Below are 25,966 nucleotides of genomic sequence, written 5' to 3'. Positions count from 1 at the left end.
TGTTGGATTTCTGTGCTGAAAACACACAGCCGCAGGGAGGAATCCTGCTTTTGTCGACAACTGGCTCTTCATTACAGCGACAGAGACTTCATCGCCTTTTCAATTCATCAAGTCTTACCAGAGAAAACCCACAGGAGACTAAAGGGAATACGGTTAATAGTGGCAAAGCTTAAAATTTCTGTGTGGAGTTTGCCTGTTCTTTCTGCGTCTGGATGGGTTCCTCATCAAACCAAGACATGCAAAATAGTAATCTTCAAACCCAGATACTCTGGTCTCATCTCCTGACAGGTTTAAACTCTACAAATCTTGCAAACCCCGCCCCAAAAGGGTTGTTGTCCATTCTTACCTCTTATTATACGGCTCTTCACAACGTAAATCAACGCTCCGTTGATTTGAATGGGATTTCCCAACGTTCTACCGGTCATTATTTTCTGATAAAGGACCTCTGAGAAAAATAATGACCGCTGCCAATGGCAACGGAGTTCGTGCTTTCATATCATACCGTGCGTACGTAGTAGCGACACTATCTCTGTCCCCGTCACTGAGAGAGAAGTTGGGGGAATTGCTCGTGAAGTTAGCGTGAGTCTGACTTTCAACTTACCCAGAGATTCGCCACCATTCCTCCAACTGCGCCTTAAGCTAAGCAGCTAGGCTAGCTACTAGCCTTGCTGCTTCTAGCCTAGCAAAACGTTGCCTAGCACCGCGCAAACTTTTGGGAACTATTTGTCACGGAAGTCATTAAATAAACCTTTTGACCTTCATAAAAGTGTACGAAGTTTATGTTGTGTGTGTTCAGTTGGCAAATGGCCGTATAATAAGCGCGATAATGTATAGAACGCTGGTCATTATCGGGAAAATAAGCTCCTTCAGGGCGAAACAAGACCCCCAGTTCGCCCTGTCTCTGTGCTTATTTTACCGCTAATGACCAGCGTTCTATACATCATCCCTTACATAGCAACCGTTGCTACATGCCATTCTCTGGTTTTCCAATCATAGAAAATGTTTTCCCCTTTCAAAGCCCCCCAAAAATCAAGCAGAAGCAGCGCCTGCTAAACGATAATCCACGGTACGACTGGCTAACCATCAGAGTTCCGTGAGCTGTCGTTGCTGGACTTTGTCACAAAAAGGCTGTTTCTGTCGCTGGAATATCTGCACGTTTACTTTTTAAATGCTACAGGAAGTGTTAAGTTGTTCTTTGTAGAGATATTTCAGCCACAGGTGGCTTTGTTTTGCCAGCGCTGACAGCACATGGGACATCGTAACTGGAGATCATCATGACTAATATGTTACCCTGCTGAATAAGAACCACAGCCGCGGGGGAGACAGAGCTACTGCAGCCAGAAGCAGGGTCTGTGGGTTTAGTAAACAGCTAACTTAACTAAACTAACGTAAGAAGAGAATTTATCAAGTAGTGCAAGAGCATGGCTCGTCCACACAACTGTGCCGGTTGCATTTAAGGCAGCTCCAGGGATTTGTTTCCGATTTCTCATGAAAATGGTGCTTTGGCCTCGATAGTTGTAGGGTCGCCTTCGTTGCATGTGTTGAATATATTCTTTGACTGCACATTGCAACCTTTTTTGCCTCAATCTGGAGGAAATCACGCTGGCATTGGACCAAAAAGAGCCACTAACACGCTTCTACCCCGTTATGACAGGTGTTAAACTCTAGACTTCTAGACAGAGCTAGCAACATTTAATAAGAGGGCGGAGCTTTTGCGAGAGGTCAGAACATTACTTTGGGTAATGGCACACTTGCAATTGATGATGCTCTGATTAACACGCTCCGGGGCTCCCTTACAAATCGTTTGCTCAAAAGTGCAGCAGAATCATTTGTGCATGTTTTACTCACACAGCATTTTATTATTACATATTGGATTTGTGGCCCCATTACTGTAATGTATACCGTTTAAAAGGTTTAATGAGGTGTAGCAAGCCTACAAAACAAATCTCCCCCCAGATTTTCTCCCAACAAGTCCAGCAATGGATGAAGGTTTTAAAAATTTAGAAACCGTTTTGTTTGTCATCTGTGATGCAGCGGAATCCAGGAAACAAAGATCGGATTGTTTCAGCAGTAGAAAAAGGAACAAGTGAACTCAAACCTGTGTGAATGCTAACCTGACATTGTTTTTGATTTAGTTGGAAAACATTGTAAAATAGTAAAAAGCTCAAAACAATGACAGTGTGTTAGCTCACGCACAAACGCCTTTTCCCTTCCAGTTCTTGGTTTTCCTGTGAGCTGAAGTGTGGCAAAAACTCAACTAAAATCCACAGAAACTAAAAACAACCATCCCGTCTCCTCTGTGAATCATTCAAAACCTTTGGCGCACATTTCAAAACAGCTTTGTCATCGGTCTCAAATCACTGCTCGGGGCTGGAAACCTCCCGCTGCTGTATGTAACTCTCAGAGAGCAGGAGAATTTCAGCCGACGCAAATAAAAGTTTAATGTGGATTTCTTCAGACTGTGTCCTCAGCGCATGGTATCACTCAGCAGGACATGGACACTTCACAGTCGCCATTGAAGGTTGCCCGGCCAGTCGTCCTCTCCTGCTTTTAGAATCTGTTCACGAGCAGGACCGTCCGGAACTTTTGCAAACAGCCGTCGAATCTCGAAAAGGTTTGTATCGATCCGATCACAGACCGCGTTGTCACGACAGGAACTAAATTAACCAAGAATGCACCTGCTCCATCTTCTCCAAGAGGACTTTCTTTTTGTTGTTCCTCTTTCGCAAAGTATTTTTGGCAACAATTTATGATAATTTATAGAGACACTACTACACACAACTCATGAATTTTTCATGACGAATCAAGCATTAACCCCTTAACTCCCACCTGAACCGAGCATATTTTCTCCAGTTTGGCTTTACCCCAGTCCAAAAACTTCTGGAAAAAAGCTGTGAAAATAGCAACAAAACTGAGACGAAAACAATGATGGAAATGTGACAAAAAAGTGAGAAAACATTGACAAAAAAGTGACGAAAAATTGATGAAAAAGTGGCAAAAATGTCACAAGAAATTGACACAAAAGTTGACAAAAAAATGACAAAAATGTGATAAAATTTGACAAAGAAAATACAAAAATGTGACAAAAAAATGACAAAAAAGTTACAAAAATGAGTTGAATACCCAATTAAAAAAATGATGGAAAAAAAATCTGATGACGTGAGGAAAAAGATCCTCTCGGTTCAGGCGGGAGTTAGGAGGTTAATGAATCATTTATTAAAGCCACACCGCATAGGATTTGACCCAATAAACAAAATTGAAATCCAAGTATTTATTTTTGGACAGATGTTTTCATCATTGAAAAACACCGCATAAACGTACAAAACAAACTGTGCTTTTGCTGAGAGCGGCTCAACTCATCTAAGACTTGACTGTAACGTAACCGGGTGTGGGTACGTCTCCAGCTCGTCGCCATAATCTACTTGATTTGGATCAGGATTTCTGGTCATGGACATGATGTTGGATGATGAACTTGTAGAGTTCCACGTCTTTTCAGTAGAAATGATTATAATCTCTCTCCAAAATCAGCACATATGACCGCTTGGATTATGATAAAAATGACAAGTTTATTTTATTTATTGACCTTTATTTAACCAGGATAGTCCCACTGAGATTAAGAATCTCTTTTTCAGGGGAGTCCTGGCCCCAGAGGGGAATCTATTGTACATGTTTTTAGTGGTAGGGGAAACCGGAGTACCCGAAGGAAACCTACACAGGGAGAACTTGCAACCCCCACACAGAAAGGCCCCGTCCCGGTGGGAATCGAATCTCGGACCTTCTAGCTGTGGGGCGTGGGCGCTAACCGCTGCGCCACAAGTGTAGGCATGAGGACTAATAATCCACCTGGCTATCTGTCATTTCAGTCGGGGTTCACGAAATACCTTTCCAACTGTAGCATCTATGGCACAGTGGATTACCGATACCGTTCCAATCGATCATCATCTTCAGAAGTGCTGCATCCCCCCTTATATCCCCTCTGCAAAACCCTCTTAAAAGGGAAAAACGAGAACACTCAAGTGTACAAGTCTTAGTGTGGCGTGTAGAGGCCCAGAAATGTGGAACAATATCATTTCATTTTTAATTTTTTTAATTTATTTCATTCATTTAAAAATGCATCAGCAGCATTTAGCATCAACAACAATCTGAACACTGACATTAAAACTGCAACATCTTTGGTCATTTTTAAAAAGAAATTAAAAATTGAGCTTCTAAGAAAATACAATAAACCCTAGCCGGACCTCTAAAATAAATAAAAAATAATAATAAAATAAAATAAAAAAGACTAGCTTGTGTCTGATGGTATGTTCTAATGTGTGTGAGCATATAGTGTGTACCCTTTTTAATTGATACATTCCTAAGGTAGTAAAAGTAAGGTAAGGTAGTTTTAGTTTCGAGTAGGTTAGGTTGGTTAGGTTAGGTAGGAAATAGGTACCTAAAGTAATGTTTCCTAGGTTACTAATGTATTACTGTATGTTTGTGTTTTTTAATGTTGTGTCTTATCTTGGGCCCCATATATAAGCTATAAACTGTTGCTTCAAGGGTGTCCCATTTATGAATATGCATTATTCCTTGAACGAATATGTAAATGTTTTTACTGTATATTCATGATAAACTGAACTGATCCCGTGAGGAAACGTGTTTAACAAATATAATTCCTAATAACATCATTTCCAAATCCTTCCTTCAGAGTCCAAACATCGCCTAACCTTTTGTCCCGAACATTTCTCTTGAGAGCGCCCCTATTCTTATCCTCTGTTGCTTCAAATCACATGAATATTTCTGGCGACGCGTTGCTCATCCCCTTCCGTTCCAGCGACATCCCCTCTCTCCAAACGGGGCATTGTGCTGCGTTTCCCGGCTCACTGGGGGCTCATTCAGACGATCTGCTTTGGAGCGGCAGACGTGTCCCGCGCGGTGCATGACCCCGGCGCGGGGGCGTGCAGAGGGGGATTCGGGCGGCCCCACCTGTTCGGGGCTGACGGCGCACATCTGCAAAACGCTCTGTTGATCTGCTACAGTGGTTCCCAACTGGTGGGCCGCGGGGCCATGTTCAGTCAGTCGTCTTTGCCAAAAATGACTGACTGTAAATTATTTTTTGATACATTTTGATTCTCTTTTTGTCAAAGCTTCTATTTTGACAACATACACTGGGCACTTTGCTTCTTCTATTGCTCTCTCTTCTTCTTCTTCTGCTTTTTCTTCTTCTTCTTCTGCTTTTTCTTCTTTTTCTTCCTCTTCCTCTTCTTCTTCTGCTTTTTACTTCTTCCTCTTCTACTTCTTCCTCTTCTTCTTCTTCTTCTTCTCCTGCTTCATATTCTTCTGCTTGTTCTTCCACTTCTTCCTCGTTTTCTGCATCTTCTTCTTCGTCTGCATCTTCTTCTTCTTCCTCTTCTTCTTCTTCCTCTTCTGCTTTTTCTTCTTCCTCTTCTACTTCTTCCTCTTCTACTTCTTCCTCTTCTTCTTCTTCTTCCTCTTCTTCTTCTTCCTCTTCTGCTTTTTCTTCTTCCTCTTCTACTTCTTCCTCTTCTACTTCTTCCTCTTCTTTTTCTTCTTCTTCCTCTTCTTCCTCTTCTGCTTTTTCTTCTTCTACTTCTTCCTCTTCTTCTTCTTCCTCTTCTGCTTTTTCTTCTTCCTCTTCCTCCTCTTCTTCTTCTTCTTCCTCTTCCTCCTCTCCTCCTCCTCTTCTTCTTCTTCATCTTCTTCTGCTTGTTCTTCCACTTCTTCCTCGTTTTCTGCATCTTCCTTTTCTTATTCTGCTTCTTCCTCTTCTTCTGCTTCCTCCCCTTCTTCTGCTTCTTCTTCTTCTTCTTCTCTGCTTCCTCTGCTTCTTCTCCCTCTTCTGCTTTTTCTCCTTCTTCTGCCTCTTCTTCTGCTTCTTTTTCTTCCTCTTCTTCTTCTGCTTCTTCTTCTTCCTCCTCTACTTCCGCTTCTGCTTCCTCTGCTTCTTCTCCCCCCTCTTCCTTTTCTTCCTATTCTTCTGCTTCTTGTTCCTCTTCTGCTGCTTCTTCTTCCTTCTTTTCTGTCTCTTCTTCTTCCCCTTCTTCTGCTTAATCTCTGTTCTTCTTCACCCTCCTCTTCTTCTTCTTCCCCTTCTTCTGCTTAATCTCTGTTCTTCTTCACCCTCCTCTTCTTCTTCCTCTTCCTCTTCTTCTGCTCCATCTCCTCATCCTTCTTCTTCTTCGAAAGCCGCCCTGGGAAAGCTTTTGGTTGATGGGTTGTCATTTGTTTTACACTTGTAAAAGTTTTCAACTTCACATACTTTTTTATCCAGCATTGTGTTATTTTTATCTGTATTAAAAAAAAAGCTTCATGAATAAAGTTTACTGACTTCACTTCTCCTCCTCCTCATTCTTCACGAGAACCTCTCCTGGGACAGGAGCAGGGATTTTGGCAGAAAGCATTTACTGCAAACTGCTTTTAGGCGTAAGATCTGTGGGAACTGAAGTGCAGTCCTCATTCTGTTTCCTGCTTGGATAATGATGATAAGACTATAGGACAGATCTGCATGAAAATTACTCTTAAGCCTTTCTTGTTTAGGGCCCTTTTCCCCAAAATGCTACACATGTGTTTATTTGGGTTTATTATACGGCTCTTCACAACGTAAGTAGAAGCTCCGTTGATTTGAATGGGATTTCCCAACGTTCTACCGGTCATTATTTTCTGATAAAGGACCTCTGAAAAAAATAATGACCGCTGCCAATGGCAACGGAGTTCGTGCTTTCATATCACTCCGCGCGTACGTAGTAGCGACACTATCTGTCCCGTCACTGAGAGAGAAGTTGGGGGAATTGCTCGTGAAGTTAGCGTGAGTCTGACTTTCTACTTACCCAGAGATTCACCACCATTCCTCCAACTGCACCTTCAACTAAGTAGCTAGGCTAGCTACTAGCCTTGCTGCTTCTAGCCTAGCAAAACGTTGCCGAGCAACGCGCAAACTTTAGGGAACTATTTGTCGCGGAAGTCATTAAATAAACCTTTTGACCTTCATAAAAGTGTACGAAGTTTATGTTGTGTGTGTTCAGTTGGCAAATGGCCATATAATAAGCGGGATAATGTATAGAACGCTGGTCATTATCGGGAAAATAAGTACCTTTGCCCTGTCGGTGCTTATTTTCCCGATAATGACCAGCGTTCTATACATTATCCCTTACTTAACTCAGCTTAACTCAGTTTGTAAGTAAAAATTAGTTTGAAACCTTTGAAATCTTAATTCCGCCTGAATGAAAAACACATATTTGCACCTAAAAATGCTCTTTCTCTGTCTGTGCTGAAGCAAATAAGAACAGAAATGGAAAAAAATCAATATAATGTGTGCTCCCTATAGTCAGCAAAATACCAGCAGGTCAAAACACTAAAGTTATACATGCTTTTTAAAAAAAAAAGTCCAGGCGGAATCTAACTGTGCCAAAAATGTGCCAAATAAAAAAATAAAAAAAAATATATATATATATATATATATATATGTAAAAATAAATTAAAAAAAAATCACAATTTTTTTTTTTTTTACAGAAATTAAGTATTTTAGTCGTAGGGACATATCGGGTCTCAAAATTGTATTCCCTGACTAAAAATGAACACCATTTTTTCCAAAAACATCACACAATAGCATTTATTTGTCAATGACCAAAATATGTACAACGAATTATGACCAATTGACATATTGTGGCTTGCTGTTTGAGGATCTGTTGATTTGAAATTGGAGGGGATGAATTTGTTGCTGAGAGTCCACTGAACACAGAGAGGTGAAAAATATGACTGACAGTATTTGTATGCGAAAGTTATGGCCCCGGAGATGCAGACACAAGGGGGGCGGAGCCAAATATGGCTCTTTAGAGGTTAAGGGGTTAAGCCCTATGAATCCAGGCATTGTCATCTTGGAATATGCCTGTGCCACTGATGGAATAACCTGTAAATATGCTCGTAATAACAACACATTGGATTTTACATTGACTTCGATACAGTTTGAGTGTCTTCCTGAATAAACATTGGCTCAAACCTCATCCTTCCTGCCTCTCAGTGAGGGGGTTGTGGGTCCTGATCTCTCCGAGTGGATTGTTCATGTCCTCCCTGTGTCTCTGTGGCTGGAGTGGGTAACCTCCCTTTATCGGTCCACGGTGAAGGCAATGACGGGGACATTACTGAAAGGTCAGGGTGTAATGCAATAACAGAACAATAATAGGAATCAAAACAACGCAATGAGTGCATTGAGAAGGGCTCTGACCTTTCTGTTAAATATGCAGATTTTAAATGTCACAAACATTTTACAAAACACAGACCTGGACATTCGGCGTTTAAAAACATGAGGCATAGACATTATTACGTAGAATGAAGGAAAGGCAGTAGTTATATTGGACATGATTATGCTTTTGTTTCCTAATGCCATTTACTATTTTGTTGAACGTTGCTTTGTAATAAGAACAACCAACAGGCTCATAATGATTATTTAGTCACAGCAATGTTTTTTTGGTTGTTTTTTTTTGCAGTGGGTTACCAAAATAAATTCTTGGCAGAGGACCCGCATTAAACCTTATGCTTTTGCCTCGAAAGCAAAGCAGTTGCATCTCCTTGGAGACGAGTAGAGATGCAACAATCCAGCTTTTCTAGAATAAAACAGACAAAATGCTAAGATCTTCCCAGAAGATTGTGAAAGACTGTTGATGGGCTGACCAGTGCAGGACACCACGCTCTGAAACAGGGACAAACCCAGGAGGCGCTGCAGAGGATCAGAGGAGACTGAAGGCAGACAGCCAGGTTTCCTCCGGGTGCCACAGTTTCCTCGACCTCCAAAAACATGCTGGTCAGTTCGGCCCACAGTGATGCCGCGGCTCAGTCAGAACGCCTGGACACTATTTGTGTGGTTGTTCAATGACAAATAAAGAACTTACCTTTTGCTTCTGATACTGATGGTACCAACCAATACCAAGAGACTTTCTCAAAAATAGCTGCTGTGAGTGAAAAAGCGAATGGTCCTCTTTTGCATCAAGTGGGGATGGGAATCCATAACCGGTTCTACTCAGTATGAATGAGGGTGAACTGGTTCCTTACTGTAAAGCGCTTCGAGCCTGATAAAGGTAGAAAAGCGTCCATTTATCCATGTGGTCTCTTACAACCCTCCAGGATCTATTGTTTTGTAGGTTTTCTTCATCAGTGACAACAACAAACAACTGATCCTGGAGCCACTCATAGCACCACTTGGTCACTACAAGGTCAAATACGCACAAATATCAACTTTTTTCTACACATAAAAAGTTGCATAATGTCCCTTTAAAAAAAAAAAAGCTATGCCCTTCATGGCTTGTGCGGACTCTCTGCAGTAAAACATCCACTGAACACAGCAAAGATGAACAAAAGTATCCAGTGAAACAACGTGGAACACAGAAATGCAACTCACAGAAAAAAGACAAGGAAACGCAGATGTACCAAGAGAGAGAAGGTGCTGCTTGTTTACGCGTCGCCCCGACATTAAACTAATTCAAACTGAAAAGTGTGTCAGCGTTTCAAGGCAAAGTGTTTAACGCTTATTTTTTGTTTTAGTCGCTGAAAATGTAATGGAAACTTAGTCGACAGAAATTCATCTTGTCATCTTTACATTTAATTCATTGTATTTAACCGAGAGGATCTTTTTCCTCACGTCATAAGATTTTTATTTTTTTGGGGGGGGGGGGCTTTCAACTCATTTTTGTAACTTTTTTTGTCATTTTTTTGGTCACATTTTTATCACTTTTTTTTGGTCACATTTCTGTCATTTTTTCGTCAATTTTTTATCAAAATTTTGTCCTTTTTTGTCATATTTTTATCACATTTTTGTCACATTTTTGTAATTTTTTCGTCAATTTCTTGTGACATTTTTGTGACATTTTTGCCACTTTTTCATCAATTTTTCGTCACTTTTTTGTCATTGTTTTCTCACTTTTTTGGTCACATTTCCATCATTGTTTTCGTCTCAGTTTTGTTGCTATTTTCACAGCTTTTTTCCAGAAGCTTTTGGACTGGGGTTAAGCCAAACTGGAGAAAATATGCTAGGTTCAGGTGGGAGTTAAGGGGTTAAACATATTTAGTCTGAAAGCACCGCTTCACGGAGCGTCTCTCACATAAACCAAGCATAGACCTGTTTGTTTGGCAGTCAATTTAAATGATTTGAGGCTCTTTCTAACGGTCCCTGTAATTACATTTTTATCCAGTCTTTATTAGTCACAGTTTTAGTCTCATTAACCTCTTAACTCCCGCCTGAACCGAGAGCATTTTCTCCAGTTCAGCTTTACCCAAATCCTGTAGGCCAGTGTAACGCCTCATTTGAACGCTAAGATCTACAAAACTCATCTAAATGGATCTTTTTCCTCAGGTCATCAGATTTTTCTTCCATCATTTTTTGGGGGGTGTTCAACTCATTTTTGTCACTTTTTTGTACATTTTTTTGTCAAATAGTACATTTTTGTCACTTTTTGTCACATTTGTCCTTTTGTTGTCAGATTATTGTCAATTTGTTGTCAAATTTTTGCCACTTTTTCATCATTTTTTCATCATTTTTTGTAAATTTTTTGTCATTTTTTTGTCAGTTTTTGTACATTTTTTGTGACATTTTTGCCACTTTTTCATAATTTTGTCTACATTTTTCGTCAATTTTTCGTCCGTTTTTTGTCCTTTTTTTCTCACTTTTTTGTCATTTTTTGTCATGTTTTCATCATTTTTTTGTCAGTTTTTCGTCTACGTTTTCTCACTTTTATGTCACATCTTCATCATTGTTTTCGTCTCAGTTTTGTCGCTATTTTCTCACCTTTTTTCCAGAAGCTTTTGGACTGGGGTAAAGCCAAAATGGAGAAAATGTGCTTGTTCAGGTGGGAGTTAAGGGGTAAACTACTTTTGATTGAGTTTTTGTCTGATTTTACTCTGCAGTCATATTGCTTTCACTGAAATGATGTCAATTTGTGCTGATTTGACCTTGTCCTCAGCCTGGTGCTGCTAAATACTTCATGAAATAGCTCTTGGTGAGAAAAGTTTTAGAACCGCTTGCCTAATATATTGCACAAACTTTCGTAGAAAAAGCTTGTTTCTATTATCAATACTTTATTATGGCCCATTCTATCTCACATAGGCTTGACTTCACTCTATGAATAGGCTGCTGAAACGCATGGTTGACTTTATCCAAAACACCCGCAGTTTCTGTGTTTTTCCCCCCCCCCCTCTGCATGACTTGATGTGAAAAGATTTTAATTTTCTCGCCGTGACTGAAGCGGTCGATATCTTCCCTCTCTCTCTCTCGTCGAGCTGCGAACAAGAGCCGAGGCCACCGCGCGGAATAAATGCATCGGATTGAGAGCTAATTGACGGAGCGACAAAGACGAGAAATGTTTATGGATATTGCCGTCTGCGGCGACTTCGATAAAACCCCCGGAGAATTCAAAGAAACAGCGACGCGGCTGCAGCCATTAGCGGCGATGTTTGTGAAGAGACGGCTTTTGAAATGCAAAGAATCAACAGAACGTAGCGAAAATACAAGTGATTACCGGGACTGAAAATGGCTGTAGATTGCGGCAGTGTGAGGATTTAAATGTTAAAAGTTGAATTGGTAATCAGCCGGGAAAGTTTTGTTGATGAAGTTTCGACGCTAACTGATGGCACAGATGCTACAAATCAAGTTTTTCTTCATGAAAATATTCCTAATTTTTAATCATTTGGTCTGTTTTTACTTTAGTGAAGTAAGTAGCAGCCGAATATAATCCAACTTACTCTTAAAGGAACAGACCACCGTTTTTACATACTGTGATATGTTCTTACCTGAGCTTAGACGAGTTGATGCGTACCTGTCTGATCTTTGTGCGTGCCCTCAGTCACGCAAAGCGACCAAAGATATTGTTAGCATTTGGCCTCTCCCTCTATATATTCCTATGGCTCCAAATGGGGGTAAAGTTGGAAGCTACCGCGCTCTTCCACGGGCACAAAGACCAGACAGGTATCAACTCGTCTAAGCTCAGGTAAGAACATATCTCAGTCTGGAAGAGCTGTGTGCCCTCAGTAACGCAAAAAGACCAAAGATGTTGTTAGCGTTTGGCCTCTCCCAATGTATTCCTATGGCTCCAAACGGGGTGAAGTTAAAAGCGACCAAGCTAAAATTGTCTAAGGTGGTCTGTTCCTTTAAATGAACGTACGGTGCATTAGGCAGAGCAATAATAGGGATAGTAGGCATTGTGTGGCTTAGCTGCGAGTCTTCCCCGGATACCTCCTTGTTTGTCCCTTTTTTGTTTCCTTTAGCACCTCTTGTGACGCCTTCATAGCTCGTAAGCTAGCTGTTCGTTTACTTAAAAAAAACGTAGGTCTTTCATGGCTCGTGCAGTAAAACATCCACTGAACCTCACAAAAAACTACAGCAAAGATGTAGAAAAGTATCCAGTAAAACAATGTGAAACATAGAAATGCAGTTCATAGAAAAAAGGCAAAAAAAACTCAGCTGTACCAAGAGAGAGAAGGTGCTGCTTGTTTACACATCGCCATGACATTAAACTACTACAAACTGAGCACTTAAAATGTCATGGGTAAAGTGTTTGACAGGAGCTCGCCTGCAAAAGAAAGTGTTGGTCGGTTTCAATATTTTCTGAGCTAACATTGAAAACTCTGCTTGTTGTAGTCCATGGGTTTGTGCAGACTTCTTTTTAAATAGTGGCATTAGTTCATGTGAGGATGTGCCGGGATCCGTCCAAGTTGTTTATTCTTGTATCAGTAATTGACAGGGAAGAATTCTCACTGTTGTATCCAATTGCTGTATGTTCAATATGAATATATGAAAGCTTGTGGATGTGCCACTAATAGTATTTTCAAATGCTTCCCTTTTCAAAGGTCTACCAAAGCGAAGCACTGGAATATTTTTACACTTGAATGTCTTTTGACCCAGTACAGCAGAGAGGGTTATTCTGTTATTTTCCATGACTAATGTGAATCGTTGCTTCCCTACTGGTGAAGCCCGGGTCAGCTTTTTTTCTGACCCGGCACAACACGACTCGATGAAAACCAAACCCAACCCTAAAAAGTGAGTTGCACTTTGCCCACACATTAAAAAGACTGTCACTGGCTGTGGCAGTCAAAGAGTAAAGACAGACTAAGCTTATTTTCAATCATCTTTCATTCGAACAACAGGGAAAATCGTGAACAGTAGAATTTTTGCAAGAACACATGTATCTCTCTGAATTTAGTTTGTAAAGCCGAGGAAGAATCTTTTATCTATTTCACTGCTGTCGCACGTGGCCCGTGCCTCGTAGATCACAGCAGTGTGATGCACTCCGGTCCCTATTGCAGTTGGCAGAGCATCTATACTTTTTATTGTGGATTTCTATTGTGATTTATGCCTCGTATAGAAACTCTGCTTCTTTGGCCCTTTGTGACAACACTGCTTTCTCTTCTCCACATCTCCAATAGGTTCGTTGAAGAGGCTAGTCCTCCAGAACTGAGCTGGAAGTATGATTGTGCATGTTTTAAGTTGATCGGGGGAACAGCTGCCTCCTGCTCTACAGTCTATGTATAAAAAAGTGTATATTGAAGAACTTGAAGATTCTTAATTCAACTTTTCCATAACTGAAAGAGCCAGGTTTTTTTATTATACTTTTTTTGAAAGAGCTGCACAGTGATGGGGAGCAAGAGGATGGGGAATGGGAGGGGCTTATGGTGGCTTAGAGGATCAGGAAGTGAAACTAAAGGATGTTTTGTTTCAGCTATTTTAGATTGATATAACGTGTTTTAACCAACAAAGTGTAGGATCGTGATGAAGCTACAGTATATGTTTGATGCAATGGAAGAGGAACGTGTTTCTCTTTGGTCCTCATGGCGGGAAGCTAAAATACCACCGACTGCAAAAGACACTTTTCAAAATAGATTCCAATGGAGACTGTACACTTTTTTTCTAACAATCTCTGTGACCAATGTGACAATTCTGGCAAGGGTGTCGTATTTTTACCATACTTTTTGTTACATGGAATTAAAGCAACCGTAATAAATCCTTTCCGTAGTCCCTCTGGGGGTAATACAGGTGTCAATAGGATGATCTTTCATCTCCTCCTGGTGTCTCTGGCCAGAAAACAGTTGCAACATTACTGCCACTGGGTCGGATTCACCAATACACACTAATGGAATCACGAAGAAGAAGCTAACAGCCTAACGGGCAAAGTTAGCGGCACTTAAACAGTATTTACAACCAAGTTTGAGTGAAAAAAATGATCTCAATTGTGTAATTGGATGTACAATATCCCTCTCTCCCTTTGTCTTTTCTGTCAGCGTAGTATTTAGTTTCACGGACAAATAATGAGCAAAAAACACGTAACATGCTACGACACCTGCACAGGCCCTTATGGCCTCTAGGGGCACGGTTTACTTAGTATACAGCTTTAAACAGTTTTAGCTGGGGGCTTTGATCGACAGGTGGAGGGTTGTTGCCGGACTGCCAGCCCCACGTGGGCGGAGCTTGCACGTTTGAGAAACATGCTCTGGAGGAAGAGCAAGGTACGGCATGAAATCTACGGTCCCTCTTGGAACCGACACCTTAACGTGGTGGAGGGGTTTGAGCACCCGAATGATCCTGGGGGCTATGTTGCCGGGGCTTCGTGCCCCGACAACATAGCCTGTTGCCCTGGTAGGTTCTCCCAGGAGGATCAGGAAGTGAAACAAAAAGGATATTTTGTTTCAGCTATTTTAGATCGATATAACGTGTTTTAACTAACAAAGTGTAAAATCGTGATAAAGATATATGTTTGACGCAACGGGAGTCGAACGTGTTGTTGATCGTGTCTCTCAGTGTTGAACTGCGACAACAGGGGGCGCTGTATGAGGGGCATAGGGCTGATTTATTCAGGTCATTCCTGTTTAGTAGATACTGTAGATATTGTTAAAAAAAACATGAAAAAGCAGTTCAATATGCTGCCGACTGTATATTCCTCTACTTGAGAAATTTGCTATTACTTTTATCCAATTACACCCAGACATAGTTCAAGCTGCATTAGTTTTGCCCCTGTAGCCTTTTGTATAGGGTCAAAGCCTGTCCGCGGTTGCACATTTTACCCTCGTATCCACTCTGCTGCGCCGTCCGCCTTTGTGCACCCGCTTTGAGAAATCCTCAGCCCGAGCGTTACGCGGCCTGTGTGTCCTCTGACTAACCAGCCACGGGGCCAGGGAGCTCATCAAGTGTGGCGTGCTGGCCGTCTCTCCGTCGGGAAGATCGAGGAGCCCTTTTTGAAGCGAGTCACGGCTCTCGGACTTGTTTGTAGCCTGGGGGATGTTGAAAGTCGGGATTTTGTGAGCGCGGCGTATTTTTTGGGCTTGGAATGCGGCGGCGAAAAAAAGGGGTTTGGATCGAGGGCCATCCAGGCGGCAGGCGGTGGCTCTGCTCTCACAGCCCCACAGTCAAATATGACGAGGTGAAGTGAATGGATCATGGGAAATTTGCATATTTTAGTGTCTTTTAATTGGGATTTTGAACAGTTTTAGATCAGGTAAGGCGAGACACTGATGGTATGGTGGCTCAGCAGTTCAAGCTCGCGCCTCGCAAGAAGGTCCAGGGTTAGTAATGAACGCACACTAACGTTAGCAATAGCAGCTCGCAGATTAGCTGCTGAGTTAACCATGGATGCAAGACAGTACCCGGTTTGTACTATTTATTATTTACAACAACCGACATTCCCAACATGCAGACATTTCAGTTATAACAATATGAAAGGTACAGAATAAAATCTGTAGCTATGGTTACAATATAATCCAACGAGCGAAAAGGTTACCCAAGCAAATGTTACCGACATGTCATGATCTCTGGGTTTTCAGTGTAAAAGTATTAACCCCCAACTGACCCAAGCACATTTTCTCCAGTTCATCTTTACCCAAACCTAAGGACAAGTAAACAATATAATATACGTTTTGTAGGTCTAAAATGAGCCGTTGCACCGGCCTATAAGCTGTAAGCTCCAGTCAAGAAGCTTTTAAATTTGGGGAAAACTGAACTGGAGAACATGTGCTCGGTTCAGGTGGGAGTTAAGAGGGTAAAGGAACGAGCCATCGTTTTTCCATACTGTGATATGTTCTTACCTGAGCTTAGACAAGTTGATATGTACCTGTCTGGTCTTTGTGTGTGTCCTGTGGAAGACCTTCCAACTTCACCCCAGTTCAGAACTAGGAATACATTGGGAGAGGCCAAATGCTAACAACATCTTTGGTCTTTTTGCGTGACTGAGGGCACACAGTTCTTCCATATCCTGATATGTTCTCACCTGAACTTAGACGAGTTGTTGCGTACTTGTCCGGTCTTTGTGCGTGCCCGTGGGAAAAGCGTGATAGCTTCCAACTTCACCAATGTTTGGAGCTATAGGAATACATTGGGAGAGGCCGAATGCCAACAACATCTTTAGTCGTTCTGCGTGGCTGAGGGCACGCACAAAGACCAGAAAGGTACGCATAAACTTGTCTAAGCTCAGGTAAGAACATATCTCAGTATGGAAAAACGGTGGCCTGTTCCTTAAACCGTCTTCGAGGTCTGGGCAAGTCATCGAATTTTAATTGGATTTTTAATGAAGGTCATATGGGCCAGTCCTGACACATTCTGGATCAAGCCCAGGGCCAATCTGGTGAATTTAACAACTCATGGGCTAACTAATGGGCCAAACAGAAACACGCAAGGAGCCGTCAGTGGACCAGGACGAAACGCTTCACCTTCAAAGAGGAAAACGATATTGCAGTTGGACCATGTGGATTTTGTTTGAGGCAGCAGCCGAAAGACGATTGGATTAGCCGGACTTCTGACAGTGAGTTGTAAGTTCGAGCCACCTTTTCGACTAAATGCGCTGTTTCCTAGTATTTCTTTATGTACGTATGAAGTTGTTGGCGCGCAAAGCTCTGCGAAGTCGTGGCCTTGTGAGGCTCCGCACACACACCATGTGCTAACCTCTCGCTGTTTGCTACTGATAATCTTCAAACACTTTTTTTCTTTGTTCTATATGCAGGCAATCTTGGAGCTCAAAACGATGGGCAGCAGTGGTGAATTAAGTAAAACTCTGTCAATGGGGGGGGGTCGCTGGTTCAATTCTGGCGTCGAGTCCATTGCCCGGTGCGCTCACCTTAACTGCATTTGACACTGCTGCGGCTTCCTCGTCCTCCCACGAGCATTTGAACTGCATTTTTCCCCATTACGGCGAGGCATGGATTCGTATTCCCTCTCCTTGTTATGCTGTAGGTAAATTGAACCGGGAAACGCGCTCGGAACAGGACACCGCTAATGGAGCCAGCAGAAAATCGAACCCCGGGTCTTTTGTTATGAGGAGGAGCAGAGAGCCGCATTTGTGCAAGAGACAGAATTAGAGTTTGCATGATTACGGAGCTGAGCGCGGCCCATTTATCTCCATCCGAGGGGACCATCGCCGCAGTCCAATATCCCCCCCACACAGCAGCGCCCGGCCCCATCGGAGAGAGAGGCCACCTATGTGCACTTCACATCCTGCTCAAGAGGCTGCGAGTGGAGTGAATCATGGGGAACAGGCAAATATAGAAAGTGTCATGGTGCTGGGGCAAAAAAAAAGGAACAGGGTTTTATGGACAAGTCTGAAGCCTTTCATTGAAATGCAGGTTCTTCAGGTCTGCTGTACTTTCCCATTGACGTGTTTATTTTACTTTTTAGTTAGCTCCTCACATTGAATCTCTTGCATGATTTACGTTATAGCATGAATGAATGCAACTTCCGTCCATATTGTCCATCTTCTTCCACCGTTTCATCTTTATATCTCAAGAAACAAAAATCGGTCAATTCACGTTGCCGCCTAAACCTCATTAATGACAATAGGGACAAACCCCACATATTCTGACAACCTTCCCCCGCACATGGGGCACACTGTCACAACCAGTTTTCCTGCTTTTGATTGTTAATAACTAGTTATACACACAGACACAGACGGCATCTCTGGAATCGCCCATGTGTGGTCATGTTTGAAGCAGTTGAGACTTTAAGAAACACTGAATTATGAACACAGTTTTCTACTCAATAAAGATACAAAGACATGGAGAGGAGCAAAGTGGTTCAACAGCCCATAATTACATAAGTAACTACAAATGCTAACATCATGCGACATGCTAACGCTAGCTACGACTGCCGTTTTTTCGCTTCTACTGAACAATCTGCTGTGAAAAACGTCCATCTGGGCCCGATTTAGACATGTCTTTATTTGTGTGTGATAAATACGTTTGGATTCCGCCAGAAAACGACTAAAAAGATTGAAAAAATGTGTTTCCCAAAACATACTTCCTTCCCCCTCAGCGAGGCCACGCCCCTTTCTATGACGCGTCACCGTCTGTATCTCTTGTAATAAGAGAAGGAAGAGAATGCAACTCAAGTCAAGGAGGTTTTATGTTTTCAGAATCAGAATCAGAATAAGCTTTTATTGCCATTGTCATGAACAGGTTCACAACTAGGAATTTCACTCGGTACGTTTGTGCACATGCGCCAAACGCACCAGGATCTCAAACACATCTTTATCACTAACTTAAGGGCCGATCTCTCTGTTGCAACTCAGATTGATTGTGCACATATAAGTTACCTATCTCACGAGACCCTCCCTGCAGATGAGGCGAGTCTCCATATAGTCTCGGTGAAAAGCAACAGGTTCGATTTCAGTTGAGACTTGAGAGACTTGAAAAATCAAGTCTCTGCTTGATCTCTGAGAGGCCTCCAACGGTCTCAAGCAGTTGTGAAAACGTTAGGAACGCTATTTGTTGTCCTCAACCTGTGAGATGTTTCTGTGACGTCCCTGCAATGTCCGAGTCTACATGGAGACTTGAAAAAGCCTCTGTGCAGTACAGTGTTAATTTTGACAACATATTTTATCTTAGTCTTTTGACTAAAATGTAATTTAATTTTAGTCGAGATTTAGTCAAAAAAAACTTTTCAATTTTAGTCTAGTTTTAGTCGACTAAAATTGCAAGTAAATTTAGTCAACTTTGCATTGATAATATTCATTATAATCATATTTAATCTTGTTCCTCTGCTTCATGGAGCTGCTCCACATGAACAAAGCTCAGAGCTGATCCTTTGGCAGAGAATTTACATGATCTGAGGCTCTTTCAGACGGTCAATAGAAGTTTGGATGATTTTAGTCTCTCCCTTTCATTTTTATTTAGTCTTATTTTAGTCGACTAAAATATCTGGCCATTTTAGTTTTAGTCTCATGAAAAACATTTAATTTAGTTTTAGTCCAATTTTAGTCGTCAAAAATATCACTTTGACTAAAATTAAGACTAAATATTTTAGTCGATGAAATTAACACTGGTGCAGTCTCATACTGAAGAAAGAACTTATAGGAACGTGTGTCATTTCATACTTTCAAATAACTATTGACAAATCTAGAAACAAAGTCTTTTACATGTAGCTGTTTCATCCGAGTGTATGATCTTGATTTAATTATGCCATGTTTGATTATTTGTGTACAATTGTAACTTGTGTGTGAAGTTGTTCCCCTGCATCTTGGCCAGGACCCTCTTGAAAAAGAGATGTTAAATCTCATTTAGTTTTTTCCTGGATAAATATAGGTCATAGAGGTAAAGAGAATAGTTTTAGTTAGTTTTCACCGAGACGACCTGGAGACTCGCCTTATCTCCAGGGGACCAGCGGCAACTCCAGTCTCCAACTAGTCCCTGATTTTGAAGCAATGTCACCGTAAGCACCGCCCACCCCCTCCCCTTTTTCCCCTTCGCTGCGCAGCTGTTTCAATGAAGAGAAAGAAATGCCGACCGCGTGGTTGTAGCGAAGCTCTGGCAGGTGTTTTTACTTCGCCACGAGAGGATTAAGCTTAGCAAGAGATCGAGAAATGGGGAAAGCAGTTCACAAAAAAACGTAGGACTTCAGGAGGAGCTTTTCGAGAGCTGCTGCCGTTTTGCTAAGAATAGTCCACAGATTACTCAAAGATGCGTGGGTGGGTCAAAACACAGCTCCAGGTCGGTTTTCGATGAGAGAACAGCATTTCCTCTACAAAGTTAATCTTTTATTTAATGTTTGCATGATTTGGAGATCTGTAGGTGTTACATTGTTACTCTCCCTCACCTTGTAAATGTTCTAAGCACTTTTAACCTCTTTTACCTCAGAAAGCCGCTGCACAAGCATTCCCCGTAGACTCGTTGTTTGTGAACAAATGGCAATTAAATCTCCTGAAACCCAAAGTGTTCCCCATCCTTTCCTACACGCCTATAGTCCTCATTATTATTCTTACTGCAGCCTGTACATGTTCACACTTTTGATCAGTGGGGAATCTCCTCCGACAGTGACAGTGGAACACCCTGCGGCGCTCTGTTACCGGCCTTTGACCTTTTTTTAAAAATCAGACAAACGAGAAGTGACGTTGTACATTGGCCTATTCATCACAGCGGTCAGCCTATACATAGTGCCTGGCTATGCATCTACATAAGGCTCCACAGTAATGACTTCATAACGATGTCAAGTGTCGGATGCGGTGCTGCGTATGTGGAGATGTGACTCACCGCGGGACAGATCCATCGAGACGTTTATAGGTTGAATATAAAGGATATTTTTGACCGAATGAGGCTTAAATGACAGATGTTTTGACCGAAGAGAACGAATATTCCAGGGACTCAGCTTCGCAACAAATGAAGAACGGCTTTTTATACTGACCGGCCTTGGCGATTCATGGGGTCCGGGAAAATCCTCAACCAGTAACGGAGCTTTGGTCGTGAAGAGCTCGGTTGTGAATCCAGAAATCACATTGGTTTTCATCGATCAGGTCCTTTTGTTACGCTTCGGACAAGTTATTCCGAAGGGTATTCGTCTTTGTTATGTCTTTGTCCGATGCCTGTCTGTCCACAATCGGGGGAAACTGGGGTTGGAACGTTTGAATCAATCAGTTTAATGCAGTGATGTGACGTTCACGGGCGAGCAGCTCTTTTGAACGCCTCTTCAAGGAGAACGGTTCAAACCGGATCTCAATGGTGAAAAGTGCCAGATCTTTTTTTTTCAATCAATTTACCCCCGAACGAACACAAGAATCAGCTCAACCGTGGAGCAGATGACACAAGTGAAAGCTTTTTGCAGGAAAGTCAAAGCTAAATCCACTAATAATGATTCAGTTGCAGTCTCGCTTTTATTACGTCTTAGACTTGGTGAGTTATCTGGCTGGTGTCATTAAAATTATACATTAGAAAGAGCACGTTTTTTTAACGGCTCTTTGGAATGAACGGATCTGATAGACTCAGCTCCCAGAAATGGTCTGTAAATCCCATCACTAGTAAAGTGAATTTTGAGGGAGAAGTTGAACCTGGCCTTCACCTGATGGTGTTTACATTTAGGGTTTGTCTATAATAATTGGGGCGATGGTGGTGCAGTTGGTAGAGCCTCTCTCTGTTGAACGCTCTAAATGAATTATTTGCTCGATATGAGGCGCTCAACTGAACCCCAGCCCAAAAGTCAACACCCCTTCCAGAAGACCAGGTGCTAAAGCTATCTCCAGAGAGTGTGAGAAGATCTTTAAGCAGGATTACAAAGCAAAGCACCGGGTCCAGACAACATACCAGGTTGGGCACTGAAAGGTGATGAACTCAGTGAAGTCTTCACAGACATTTTAAACACATCTCTGCAGCAGGCTGTGGTCCCAACGTGCCTCAAAGCAACTACCATCATTCCGGTGCCAAAGAAGTCACCACCCTCCTTCCTATGAAGTGCTTCGAGCGGCTCATCGTGGACTACATCAAGTCTGTTCTCCCTCCCACCCTGGACCCATACCAGTTTGCTTATCGGTCCAATCGCTCAATTGAAGATGCCATCTCCACTGCGCTTCATACAGCCCTCACTCACCTCGAAACAAAGGACTCCTACATTAGAATGCTGTTTTTAGACTTAAGCTCAGCATTCCACACTATAATCCCACAGCAGCTAATACAAAAACTGCTCCATCTGGGGATCAACACGTCACTGTGCATCTGGCTGCTGGACTTTCTGACGGGGAGACCACAGGCTGTACGTGTCATCACATTGAACACAGGGGCTCCCCAAGGCTGTGTGCTGAGCCCCCTCCTGTTCACTCTGCTGACCCATGACTGCACTCGAAAGTACGACTCAAATCTCTTCATCAAGTTTGCAGACGACACATCAGTGGTGGGCTTCATCAGCAACAGAGATGAGTCAAACAGTGGAGAGGGTGACCAGCACTAAGTTCCTGGGTGTGCACATCACAGAGAAGCTCTCCTGGACCATGAACACTACATCACTGGTCAAGAAAAGTCATCAGCGTCTACTTTCTCCGCAAGTTGAGAAGAGCCAGAGTCCCAGCCTCTGTTATGTGCAACTTCTACAGAGGGACGATAGCGAGCATCCCGACCAGCTCCATCACTGTGCGGAGTGGAGCTGAGCCAAGGGTCGTCAACTCTGACACAGATTCAGCCACTTTTCAAACCTCCTGTGACTATTTTTAGAAACAGGGCAAGCAATAAATGTTGTTTGACCCTCCAGGATTTTAATAAAGTCACCATCGCATCCTGGAAGTTTCCTCAAAGCACATCCAGCAAGTGAGTCCCAAGCCTCATAATAGCGTCTTGTTTTCTCTCATGTCTGTTTTATGACAGATCACGAAGACATGGCATGTTTATTTATAGATTTCGTACACAAGGCGACTCGATGCGCTAACCTAAACGTTCTGGACCGGCAGGTTTAGGCCAATTACAGAGTTCTGACCACCGTTCAGATTTGATAGGGAATATGTTTAAAAACTTTAGTAAATCAGTGAATTTAATCACACCATATCATCATGTCGCGATACATACCAACAAATATTGTGATCCACATTTAGGTCCATATTGCCCAACCCTATTTACAATAAAGTGTGTGTACTTTACAGCACAACTGTTTTTTTTCTTCAGAGGGCTCGGAATAAGAATTATTTCTTAATGAAAAACAGGGCAAAACAATCTCTTGAGCTTGCATTGTGCTTGAAGTTGGTGAATAGAGAACAGAATGTCCATTTCTCTGCAGTGGGCCTTACCTACATTACTGCAGCCTTTGTGACTTGCTATCTGCGATGAATCTTTCCTCCATGTGTGTTTTGCTCTCACCAGACTGATTATCGACACGTCACTTTGCAATGTCAGTGAAAAAGGAGGAACATAAACATCCCGCGGCCTTTTGTTTTGACCCACAACTTCCCTGAAATCAGACAAACGAGGCGTGACGTTCCGCGCTGGCCTCTTTATCACCGAGGGCACGCAGCCTATAGCGCACACCGCCCGCATCTCCATAACGCTATGCTGTAATGGTTTTATAATGGCGTGGGAGAGTTGGTGATGGAAGTGGTCCCTGTAAATGAACTCAGTCACGGACTCTGTTGTGCCCGAGGCCGGGTTCAGTGTCACACAGTCCATCAGCCGCGAGGCCCGTCACACTGTGGAGACGGGCTCCACGAAAACTACTGCTACACGATGCACAAATGTTACGTCTGAACAGAGCTCAAGGGTGTGGCGTTGGTTAAGAATTCTTGGGGCACAGGCACATTCCTTTTAATAAACAGACGGAGGTTTTAAAGATGAAAAATGAATAGCTTTTGCTTGTAGCTTTGCAAGTAATAGGTAGGAAGATACTCACTAACAATTGGTAAAGCTAATCTGACAAAATAAGCTGCACTTACAAGGTAAAAAGTAGAGCTGGGACAAAACATTGGTATTGCAGTACTTTTAGCTGCCAAGGCCCAATCTCGATTATCTTTTCTGCCTGTAGGCCTACCTCTTTTCTACAACTAAAACTGATATGGAGGAGATTATGGTTTTGTGATTTTGGGCTAGCTTATTTGTACATTTTGATCAATTCCACCCACTTGTCTCTTTCTCTTCCTTGAACCAGTTCATCAGTAACTTGTAACAAACCGATGCTGTAATCAGCCGTGTTTTGTAACACCTCCAGCGATCCAGGTTTTCATCGATCTCTGCGACATCCGGCGCCCATGTTCTCCTTCCCCCTGTCCGAGTGGTTCTTCTTCACCGGTCACTGTGGCTGTAGTCCCTCAGCACTCAGAGCAGTAAATGTATCACTTAAAGCTACCACGTAGGATTTTACCCAATAAAAAATAAAATTAAAAACATGCATTTATTTTATGACAGATATTTTCATCATTGAAAAACACATCATAAATGTGCTTTTGCTGAGAGCGGCTCAGCTCTTCTAAGACATGACTGTACCTCTACCGGGATAGGGTGCGTCTCCAGCTCGTCTCCATGGAGGTGTGACTAAAGTCAGCAGTAATTCTTTGATTACCCACTGCAGTAATAGCATTTTCTGTGGAGCTGGTCCATAGGAGCATGTTTTGTACTGATGGCAACAGTATAGTCCAAAATGTTACGCAGTGTGCCTTTAATATAATTACTTACTGTATAGCAATATCGGCCTCTGAGTACGTATCGGATGGTGACAAAAGTGTTTTGTCCCAGCCCTAGTAAAAAGTATGTTAAAGTTGTCCCTCATACAGAGTCAAAAGACATACTCAATGTTATGTCATTTTAATTAGTATTGATAAATGTGATGTAAAACCCGCCTATTCACAGCAATTACCGCCACAGGATTGGTCCGAAACACCAGGGCAATTGAGTGGAAGGTTGGAGATTAGACTCTACCAAGGTGTATTTTTGTGAGTTTGTGAAATCACGCAGGAATTCACCAGGTGGTACTTGGAAAGTCACATATTCTATGGGATGGTACTTTGTGTGAAAACTTTGAGAACCTCTGATCCAGCAAGTCCAGAGGGTTTTGTTTAAAGATTAGACTTAAGATGGACATCTCATGCAAAATGGACTTTCTTGAGGTTTAAACCATGTTTTAACGTTCCCTCATCAAAGACAGACCTGGAGTAGTATTTCACAACATTCATGCAATTTTGAGTTAATCCTCGGACAAAGCTGTTGAATTTAGTTGTTTCTTCTTCTACGGTGTCAGCGCCTCGTTCTGTACTTCCTGATTACACTCGTGTCATTGTTCAAACCCCAAATAATCCCATTTTTGATGCACCCATAATGCAACATTATAGATTTTGAGCCGTTCTGTGCTCAGAGGTGTGTTTATCTCACTCTGCTACAGCTGCTATCCACGCTGAGACATATTTTTTTTATATTTTTTTATATATAACATAAAATATCAAAGCTGAGGGTCAGAAATATGATTCTTACGTTTATTATTAAGCTGGACATTCATGACATGTCCACTTTGATGCAATAACTTGAATATTTTTATAATCTCCATTGTTTTATCAAAGATGTTGTAGTTTTCAGTGCACACTGTCAGCTTTGCTTCCCATGTGTCTGTATTTATTTGACCTTTATTTGACCTATGTGCACTGGTTTATGAATGAGAGTGTGAACTGTCGAGGTGATCCTTGTTGTAAAGCGCCTCGAGTGCACAGTGTAGGCGGAAAAGCGCTGTGTAATTGTAATATATTACTCCTCCCCCTCACCTCCCCTGCAGAAACCCATCTCGAGCCGTTCTTGTCTGCTCTGTAACACCTGTGCCCTCTCTCTCTTGTCGCAGAAGCCTCCCCCAGCCCGGTGAAGAGCTCCCCGGACTCCTCCCCCCTCACCTCGCCCCGGCAGAGACGCGACTCGGACCGGTACTGTCAGCTCTGTAACGCCTGGTTCAACAACCCCGGCATGGCCCAGCAGCACTACGACGGCAAGAAGCACAACAAGAACGCGGCCCGGGCGGATCTGCTGCAGCAGCTCGGCAAGACGCTGGAGCTGGGAGAAATGAAAGGTGAGGGAACGCCGCTTTCTATTCCCATCTGAGGCTGGATTGTGAATGTGTGCCCTTAGAGTGTCACCTTACATCGTATTGAATGAAATGTTATCGTCATTGGCTACCGAGACCTGGCAAACCCTGCGAACGGTGCCTTTCTGTGTTGAGTTTGCATGTTCTCCCTGTGTCTGCATAACTGTCCTTTTCCGGTTTCCCCACCACTAAAATTGTACATGTACATGT

General features: G+C 42.4%; 1 protein-coding gene across 1 annotated transcript in view; it reads left to right on the top strand.

Moving 5' to 3' along the window:
• The window catches only part of LOC306972284 (zinc finger matrin-type protein 4-like), a 278,469-nt gene that overhangs the window by 184,741 nt on the left and 67,762 nt on the right, over positions 1–25,966 (top strand). Inside the window, exon 5 of the mRNA XM_079568843.1 lies at positions 25,520–25,741. Within this exon, the coding sequence (XP_079424969.1) occupies positions 25,520–25,741 (222 nt within the window). The remainder of the gene's footprint in view (positions 1–25,519; positions 25,742–25,966) is intronic.

The sequence above is a fragment of the Gobius niger genome (assembly GCF_951799975.1).
Source record: "Gobius niger genome assembly, chromosome: 1".
NCBI classification, from domain to species: domain Eukaryota; kingdom Metazoa; phylum Chordata; class Actinopteri; order Gobiiformes; family Gobiidae; genus Gobius; species Gobius niger.
The sequence above is the reverse complement of the archived record's forward strand: the minus strand, read 5'-3'. Positions and strand labels throughout refer to the sequence as shown.